Source organism: Camponotus vicinus, unplaced genomic scaffold (assembly GCF_025532165.1).
Source record: "Camponotus vicinus isolate PSW18456_S1 unplaced genomic scaffold, iyCamVici1.0 SCAF_10, whole genome shotgun sequence".
In the NCBI taxonomy this organism is placed as follows: domain Eukaryota; kingdom Metazoa; phylum Arthropoda; class Insecta; order Hymenoptera; family Formicidae; genus Camponotus; species Camponotus vicinus.
This window is the reverse complement of record NW_028141946.1, coordinates 17,072,394-17,082,707: the sequence shown is the minus strand read 5'-3', so window position 1 is coordinate 17,082,707 and position 10,314 is coordinate 17,072,394. Positions and strand designations below refer to the sequence as shown.

The 10,314-nt window shown below is 48.3% G+C and overlaps 1 protein-coding gene across 1 annotated transcript; it reads left to right on the top strand.

Annotated features, from left to right (window-relative positions):
- Positions 1-534: 534 nt before the first annotated feature.
- On the top strand, positions 535-7,780 carry LOC145960338 (toll-like receptor Tollo). The gene has a single exon (XM_083079713.1). The coding sequence runs from the start codon at positions 1,015-1,017 to the stop codon at positions 4,969-4,971; it is 3,957 nt and encodes a 1,318-aa protein (XP_082935839.1). The 5' UTR covers positions 535-1,014; the 3' UTR covers positions 4,972-7,780.
- Positions 7,781-10,314: the final 2,534 nt, after the last annotated feature.

The window sequence follows — 10,314 nt, the reverse complement described above, 5'->3', positions numbered from 1 at the left end:
ATTCTGTGAAAAGTTCGTGAGACTGCTCCTTTCCTATTAGACAAAAGTGCTTAGCCCGAGGGTTCGAAAGATCCTCGCCTAGGGTGGACAAAATATCCGTCCGAGGGACAGAAGAAATTTTTGATTGATTGATTGATCTTTATTAGTTTTCTCAGCTATTTGTAGTATACAATTTTAGATTACATTAAATAACATTAAATAAAATATATTCCTTTAACATTCGCTTAAACGGTTCGATCCTTTCACAATGTTTTATTTCGGCTGGTAAAGAGAGATGACAGAAAAGAAGAGAGAAAGAGAGAGAAGCTTGCTAGATGCGTCTAGGAACTAGTTTAGTGTTTACCTAGTAAGTAGCGTTGTCAGTCAGCTGGTTTGTTGCATTCTCAGGCAGCCTGTGGCATCCAACGTCCGTCGAGAGGAGCGCCGCGCGGGTCTCTGTCTCGGGGCCGATCGAGGGGAGGCGCGCGCGGAGGGACACGCGCGCCGAGTGGTGGGGGGAACGCGGCCGGTGGTGGGGAGCCGCATGCCGCTAGTTATGCGGGATACTCCGTTGATCGTCGATAGAACCGCTCCAACTCAGTTGCACTCCGACCGCCGCGGTGGAATGTCGTTCTCCCCGGACCGTAGCAATCGTCGCCGTCGCCGTCGTCGTCGTCGCCGTCGACTGTAGTAATCGCATTGTCGGGTAACGCGAGGATAGTCCGCTCGTTCATCGAGGAATGAGCGATCGGTGCCCGGTTGGTTGGCGCGAGCGGACGACGAGATCGTGGATCGTGTGAGCCGGGTGTGCTTCGCCGACGGCGAGCAAGAGTCCGGTTGGTTTATTCCTCTACGTTTCTTTTTTTTTTTCTTTCATTTGCGATCGTGTTGTTCCAAGAGTTCCGGAGAGTGTCAGAAGGCGGTTGAAACGCACCGAGTGCTGGTGACTATGAGTGCGTGACGGTGCGAGCGTCTATACTCGAGCACCTCCTCGACAATCTTCTACCAGGTGCGCGATCAGCGAGACGGACCGGGATGGATAGCCGTTGCGCCAAACGATCGCCGATCGTCCTCGTCGTCGTCGTCATCCTGGGCGCGCTGCTGGACGCGGCGCGCGGTCGCAGCATCACGAGCCTCGAGGCGCCGAGCGGCTGCGAGTGGAGAAAGGACGACGGCGAGGATAGGGAGCAGGAGCTGGTCTGCAGAGTGAGGACGATCGCGGACGTGCCTGGTCTCATCGGCAACCTGTCGACGATACAAACGGACTCGGTGACGTCCCTGGGGCTAGAGTGCAGCGACGAGAGCTTCCACGAGGGCGAGATCGACGATCTCCTGCCGTCGTTGCCGCGACTCTTGAAGCTGCGCGTCGATTCATGCAAGATCCGTCAGCTTCCGGGCGGCGTGTTTTCGTCGGTGCCTAACCTCCGCGGCTTATCCCTCCGGACGCGAAATGGGGATTTGTCGACCATGACCCTGGAGCTGGATCGCGACGCGCTCCGTGGCCTGACGAGACTGAAGTACCTCGATCTGGCCGACAACAATCTGTGGACACTGCCGCCGGAGCTGCTCTGCCCGGTCCAGCAGAGCCTCGCGTGGTTGAACCTCACGCGCAACAAGTTACAGGACATCAGGTCCCTGAATTTATCGGATCGGATAGAGTCCTGCACGTCGAATCTCGAGATCCTGGACATTAGCAACAACGACCTCAGTGCCTTGCTCGACGGCGCGCTCAGCAGCCTACGTAGTTTGAGCGTCTTGAGGGTACAGGAGAACGCGATCGCCGCCGTAGGCGACCACGCTCTGGCCGGTCTCGAGTCCCTGCGAGCCCTCAACATGTCCAGCAACCGACTCGTCGCACTGCCACCCGAATTGTTCGCCCAGACGAAGGACCTGAGAGAGCTCATACTCAGCAATAATTCCCTCGCGGTACTGGCGCCCGAACTGCTGGATAGTCTCGAGCAGCTCCAGGACTTGGACCTCAGCGGAAACGAGCTGACCAGTCACTGGGTGAAACGAGGGACCTTCTCGCGATTGATTCGTCTCGTCAATCTCGACCTGTCGTCCAACGCCCTCACGAGGATCGACGCGTACGTCTTCAAGCATCTGACCAGTCTGCAGATCCTCAAGCTCGAGCACAACAATATCGACACACTGCTCGATGGCTGCTTCGCCTCACTCATTAATTTGCACACGCTGACGTTGTCTCACAACAAGATCGTTAGGTTCGAACCGCCGCACACGATCGGCCTGGGCGCGCTTCAACAGCTCTTCCTGGACAGCAACAGGCTGCGCGGTTTGCATAGACATGTGTTCGTCAATCTCACGGATCTTCAGGATCTTTCCCTGAGCGGAAACGTTTTGGCGGAGATTCCCTACGCGGTTCGCGTACTGAGGTCGCTGAAAACCCTCGATCTCGGCAACAATCATGTATCAAGGATCGACAACGACTCGTTCTCCGGCTTAAACGAGTTGTACGGATTGCGATTGGTGGACAATAAATTGGAGAATGTGTCGCGCGAGGCGTTCGCGTCCTTGCCGGCATTGCAGGTACTCAATCTGGCTAACAATATCATTCGTCACGTAGAACAGAGTGCCTTCTCCGCTAATTCGGTGTTGCGCGCAATAAGACTGGACGGGAACAAATTGACGGAGATCCGCGGCGCCTTCACGAGTCTCTCGACGCTCGTCTGGCTGAATGTGTCCGATAATAAGTTACTGTGGTTCGACTACAGTCATCTACCGAGCAGCATAGAATGGCTGGACATACACGCCAATCAGATAAGCGAGCTGGGCGATTACTACATGCTGCGCAACACGTTGCGAATAAAAATGCTGGACGCCAGTTACAATCTCATCACGGTTCTCACGGAGGCGAACGTGCCGGATAGCGTGGAAACTCTGTTCCTGAACGACAATCAAATACGAAGCGTCGCGGCCGGCACGTTTCAGCAGAAACCGAATCTCGACAAGGTGGTGCTTTACGGCAACGAGATCAGGAATCTGGAGATTGGCGCCCTGACTCTTCATACGGTCCCGGACAACCGGGAGCTTCCCGCGTTTTACATCGGCAACAATCCCATCGTCTGCGACTGCACCATGGAATGGTTGCCGCGGATCAACGAGATGGCCCGGTCGCGTCAGCATCCGCGCGTCATGGACCTCAACGACGTCACGTGCGACATGGTGCACGCACGCGCCACGCCGCGACGTCCGCTCATGTCCCTGAAGCCCAAGGACTTTCTCTGCCGATACGACGCGCACTGCTTCGCCCTCTGTCACTGCTGCGACTTCGACGCGTGCGACTGCGAGATGACCTGTCCGGACAATTGTTCGTGCTATCACGATCACAGCTGGTCCAGCAACGTCGTCGACTGCTCCAACGCTGGATACAAGCACGTGCCCGAGCGATTGCCCATGGACGCGACGGAGATTTACCTGGACGGCAACGAGCTCGGCGACCTCGGTAGCCACGTTTTCATCGGCAAGCGTCGTCTAGAGGTACTGTATCTCAATAACAGCGGCATCGCCGCGATACACAACCGTACGTTCAACGGCGTCGAGGCGCTGCGCGTTCTCCACCTCGAGGATAACGCGCTACGGGAGCTCCGGGGCTTCGAGTTCGATCAGCTCGATCACATGTCGGAGCTGTATCTAGATCACAACGCTATCGCTACCGTGGGCAACACGACCTTCAAGAAGATGCATAATCTCAAGACGCTGCGACTCGACAGCAACCGCATCGTCGACTTCCGGCCGTGGGAAGCCCTGCCGAGCGTCGGCGGCGGCACCAGGATAGCGCTCGAGGGCAACGCCTGGAGCTGCGAGTGCGGAAACGCCGCCCGATTGCGCGCCTGGCTCGCGGAGCACCGGGGCGACCCGGAGAAGATGTACTGCCGCGACGGCGTCGAGACCCTCGCCCAGGCCATGGTGCGATGCGGCGACCCGTCCACGGAAGCCGTGAGTCGCGGCATCCAGGAGATCCCGCTGCTGGGCAGTAACTTTGTGCCGTTGCTCGCTGGCGCGCTAGTGGCCGTGATCGTCATCTGCCTGTTTGTCGCCTTGGCCTTCGTCTTTCGTCAGGACGTGCGACTCTGGGCCCACGCGCGTTACGGTCTGCGGCTCGGCAAGATGGCGGCGCCGCCTGATGAAGAGAGGGACCGACTGTACGACGGTTACATCGTCTACAGCGAACGCGACGAGGACTTTGTCTCCAGGTTCCTCGCGGCCGAGCTGGAGCAGGCTGGCCTGGCGCTTTGCTTACACTGGCGGGATCTACCACCGGCCAGGCCTCAGGAGGCGCTGCCGCCAGCCGCGGCCGCCGCCAGACGCATCGTCATCATCTTCTCGCCCGTGTTCCTGGCGAACGAGTGGCAGCACGTGGAGTTTCGCGCCGCTCTGAGAACCGCGCTGGAGAACATCAGGCCTACCTCGCGGAAGCGCCGAGTGCTGGTCCTGTTGGCCACCGAGACGCCCACCCGGGACCCGGAGCTGCAGCTGCTGCTGCAGACGTGCACGGTGGTGATCTGGGGCGAGAAGAGGTTCTGGGAGAAGCTCAGGTTCGCGATGCCGGACTCGGTGGACAAGCGGCAGCGCGACAGCAAGAAGGTCAACGACCGCAATCGCACGCCGACGCGATACACCGCGGCGCCGTCCGTCGCCGTGGACGTGTGGACCAAGCCCAACGGCGTCCTCGTCGCTCCGGTGCATCACGCGCCCACGCCGACGCCCACGCAGTCCACCTACGTCAGCTCGGCGTCCAGCCGCACCGAGGACGAGGACAGCGGCGCGGAGCACCAGCACCATCAGCACCATCCGCATCATCAGCACGGCTACAGCACGCTTCACGCGGGTAACGGCCGACCGGCCAGTCTCTTCTCCAGGGGTAGCCACCTCTACAGCACGATACCGGAACCGCCGGTGGTGCCCACCGCGCCTCCAGGGGAGGCTCTCGCCCCCGCGCATCCAGGCAATCCGCGTACTTACTTCGTCTAGCGCAGAAGGGCGGTGATCGTGCTCCGATCCGGCAGGAGATAGACCGACCGACTCTCGCTCTCTCTCCCCCTCCATCCTTCGCTCTTCCGGTCGTCTCGTTTCCGGTGCCCGGTCGTTCGAGGCGCGATCGCCCGGCCGTGTCGCGATTCTCTCGGTCTCGTCGAGGAGAGGAGATCGGGATGTGAAAAGATTGTCGCGGCCGAACTGTGTACAGCGTACTTTCCGGTTACTAGATCAGCTGATCGATGACAGACGGCTGATCCGAACGCGCCTAAGTAATATTATATACGTAAACCAAGTCGATTCGATGCCTTGCGCTTATTATCGATGTAGCGACGAGTAGAGTCAACGGCTTGACCTTTCCTTTTCGAAAGAAACGAGACGAGACGATGGTCGCTCTTCATTCCATTCTCGCGGTATCTACTTTTTCATATCGTTGCGCAACGTTCTTCCAAGTCACGACCAAATACTTAGCACGTTTCGAACTTGCTCGAGGAACTCGCGAGTTCCGTCGACGCGGTTTGCTTTCCTCTGGTTTAAGTCTTGTAAATAATGACGCGATATCCGCGTCGATCTAGATTCTACATTTTTGCGGTCTTTTTTTTTTAACTTATAACGAGCGAGACTTAGAGTCGCGCGCATAATTAAGACTATTCGTTTACTTTTGTACATACATCGCTATCTTTCCAATACACAGTAAAAAATAAAATGTTGATTATAACATTTTTCACATGTTCCAGAAAGTCCACTCTAAATTTTAAGTTAAAATAATTCATTCGTCGTTACTTATTCACAAAGTTAAAATGTTAAATAATTGACACAATACTTTACATTTATTTTTGTTATCGTGACTTTAAGTGTAATGTAAAAATAACGTACAAATTAATTAAAAATTACATGAAAAAATAGTTACAATAACTCGTAAGAAATGTTGGAGATATAAACATATAATAATAATTATTTGTAATAGAAACCTTTGATTTTAGTAAATTTGATTATTTTTGTACGTCAAAGTTGAAGATTATTTGAAGATTCACTTTAACTTTTCTTAGAATGTTAAACTGACTTTGAGACATATTGATTGTTTAAAATGATTACGTTAAAAATACTCAAAATAATATTCCATTTCTAAGAGACATGTACAAAGTGTTAAGTTATGAAGTTGACATAAACGTAACACATGAAAACGTTATAAAAATAATAACATATAGGTTGTATGTTAATTTTACATTGAAGTACCAATCAAAACGTGGTGACACAAGAAAATTTTAATGGATCATATGGACGCACAATTTTTTACTGTGTACTTTCTGCGAATCTCTTTGTTAATATTAATTAATTTATTTCGTCAAATCATGATAAATCATCTCGGAGACCCGGAAAGTGCGATCGAGCGAATTTTGTTTCACCGCGATCGATGGATTTCTAATTTACAAGTCGTTTTGCCGCTCGATCCCTTTCGCAAGCGGCTTCTTTTGTTTAGAATCGTGCCGTTTCGATTTGCATTAATTGGCATAACTGTCAGCAAATTCGTCAATAGATTATTTGTCGTGGTTTGCACAAATACGATGATAATGATGATAAGTGAATGTAATCGGCAGCTGACGCACAACGCGATTATTTTGCGAATATTAATTATTCTCCTTTTGTTTCCAAAGCATCTTTTTCACAGTAATTTTCTTTTTCATTCGCTAAACAATGATTGCAACAACAATATCAAAACGATATTACAAAGGATGAAAGAGTAAAAAGTGTTCCATTTATATAAATATTTATTTCAGATACGCTTGGACGGACGCATTTATTTCATATATCCTACACGTGATACTTTGTTACTTTATTAGCGATGTAACCGTATTATATGAGTTTGACAACTTAATTGCGAATATTTATATCCTTTTTTTTTCAACGATGCTCGAATAACGTTATTCACGCGAGAGAAGCGAGGCAATATTGTATTTTTCGTCGCTTTTCAGTTCGTCCGTTTGATTTTTAAACGGGCAGCGAAAGGAATCATGTTTACATGGTAGATTTCGAGCCGTAAAAACGCACGTGAAACACATATTGTCGAGTAATATAATTTCCAGTGGTTGAAACGATGATATAGGAGAGCGCACGTGTACGAAAATATATTTTCTCTCGTATTATAGGACTCAAAATTTTACGATAAAGTTCCTCGCGCACACTGACACTTCTTTGGAACCGCCCCGAGGTGTTACTCTTGGTCATTTGTTCGCTGTCAATCGTCCCCCGATGGGATTGACGGATTTGACAGCGAATCGTCAAGCGTCAAATGACGGACAGACCTCGCGAGAGCCCGTTCCTAAAGATTCACGACTGTCTTGATAAAGTAACGGTCGCATAACGCTTATTAGTCCGTAAGTCAACTCTCTGTAAATATTGTATCTAATTTTGTAAATACTCGTGCACATTTCCGAGCACACACACACACACACACAAACACACACGTACACACATACATACACACAAACACACACACACAAGACCAGCGCTGCGCACGTTACTGGTCGTGGATACGTCTCAACTATAATCGCGCGTTTAGGAGTGTATAATTCTAATTAATACTATATTGTTGTAAATACGCTCATCGGAACCACACGCATTATATATTCACAGTCTGTTAAATATGTATTAAATTAATTGCAACTTTCCATTTCAGCAAAGAACCATGAAAATAAACACGTTTGTTTTATAAAAAAAAAGAAAAAAAAGAAAAAGAGTCGTCGCGTTTTCAATCAATCCTACAAAATTCCCGATTCCGATGGCACATTCGATAGATGTAATTAAATAATTAAATAATTAAATAATTAAAAAATTAAAAAATTAAAAAATTGAATAATTGAATAATTAAATAATTAAAAAATTAAATAATTAAATAATGTAATAAAATAAATATTAACATTTTTTCGCCTCCGATATTTGAAGAGTCTCAGTGTTGGAGATGTTAGCGAAGGATTCTCGTATTGACATTAAGAAGTAATGCGTCTCGCAAATTTATACGGTCGTTTGCTGATCGATAGCGTATATCGGCGATATGGTCGAATCTGCATTACGCATGCATGTAGAGCAGATTTGAAATTCAATTACAATATACATATGTATATCCCGACGATATTAGGCAAAAATGAACCGCATCTCTTTCTCGGATATTTTTCTACATCCGGTCCGATCCTTGCGCTGCTGGTATTTAATTCGCGAATTTAATGACGTCGTCCGCGACTTTAGTTTTTATATTTTCCGAGGAAAACAAGAAAGAGAGAGAGAGAGAAGAGCAATTCTTTTGTCGCGATTTCGTTGTGTGTTTCTGATTATTTCTCAGCTTCGCGATTGCGGTCGGGCGTCGAGCAAGGACGGTAGCTCGAGAGGTAGGCAAAGAGAAAAGGAGGGAAGAAACGCGACGCAGAATAATTTACCGCGGAGTAATTCCCGTCCGCGGAAAACCAGGACGACGGTGACATGTGTCATGCAATTTGGATTAGAGCGAAGAAGCGAATTTTCGAAAATGTCGCGCTAAATAATAATCCTTAGTCTCCGACAACTATAATAAAGGAAATGTCTGTGATACGTCACGATTGTCAAAATTTAAGTGGATAAAGATATATAACAATCTACATCTCTCTCTTTCGAATTATTTGACAGATGTAATGCAACGCGACGTTTAGAAAAATGTATTTTATATACAGTAAAAAATAAAGTGTTAATTATAACATTTTTCACATGTCCCAGAAAGTCCACTCTAAATTTTAAGTTAAAGTAACTCATTCGTCGAATGTTACTTATTGACAAAGTTAAAATGTTAAATAATTGACACAATACTTTACATTTATTTTTGTTATCGTGACTTTAAGTGTAATGTAAAAATAGCATACAAATTAATTGAAAATTACATGAAAAAATAGCTACAATAACTCGTAAGAAATGTTGAGGACATTAACATATACTAGTAATTATTTTAACTTAAATTATTTGTAATGGAAACCTTTGATTTTAGTAAATTTGATTATTTTTGTACGTCAAAGTTCAAGATTATTTCAAGATTCACTTTAACTTTTCTTAGAATGTTAAACTGACTTTGAGACATGTTGATTGTTTAAAATGATTATGTTAAAAATACTCAAAATAATATTCCTTTTCTAAGAGACATGTACAAAGTGTTAAGTTATGAAGGTGACATAAATGTAACACATGAAAACGTTATAAAAATAATAACATATAGGTTGTATGTTAATTTTACATTGAAGTACTAATCAAAACGTGGTGACAAGAAAATCTTAACATATGGACGCACAATTTTTTACTGTGTAAAAAGAATGGATACCCCAGGTACAACAATTGCTTCTGGTTCTCACTCGTCATGTCGTAAATCGAGGTATCTGGAAACAGGCATCGTCGACCCTTAAATTGCGCGTACGTGCGCCGAACGCCTTCATAAGGATAGGACGACCGTCCTCCTCCCCCGAGACCGAATTGCACAGAAAGAGACAGAAGGAGAGAGAATATAAATATACTCTCGGCGAGAGAAAAATATTAACAGCACCCCCGCCGAATATTATCGCTTCCGGGCGGCTGGAAAAAAAAAGTTCGAGATTTCCTCCCGGTTCTCGGGCATCACCGTTTCAGGTCACGCGCTTAAACGCAACTCGGTGACGTAAGTTAGAGCTCCGCCGTCGGGGGAGAATTGCCTCTTTAAAAAAGAGAGCGAGAGAGAGAGAGAGAAATCGCGCCTTCACGTGTCTTTCGCGTCGAGCTAAATAGCGTTATCGGGGATGCAAGCGATGGTTGGAATATTGTGGAGCATCCCTCCCCTTCCCCCGACCCCCCCACCCCCCGGGAAGCTTCCGGAAGCGCGAGTGCACATGCACGTGCTGCGTATATACAAGATTCAGATATTTGAACGCCCCGTGGGCCACGGATGCCGGAAAAGAGCCGTACCGTGGCTAATGACATTACGACTTTGGGACGCTCTCGGGCAAATTACATTCGCCAGGCGGGGGTAGGATCGAGGGTACCGGGTAAAGCGAATGGCATAATAATACGATTCGCTGATATCGAATGAAATTACGCGGCGCGTAGATGCGTTTGGTAATTAAAGTACTAGTAAGCGGGGGGGGGGGGGGGTAATCGAGCGAGCTCCTCTCCTACTTTTCGACAGACCGCAAATTCCCGATGGAATTGGAACTCGCGTCTTTGGAGCCTCCTCTCTCCCGGGGAGGGAGCGAATCGCGTTTAAAACTCGATAAAGGATATTAATTTTCAACGGATTTTATTTTCGTTTCCCAGAGTTTGCCTCCCGCTTTATTTATAAGCGCGTCACGCCCGCCA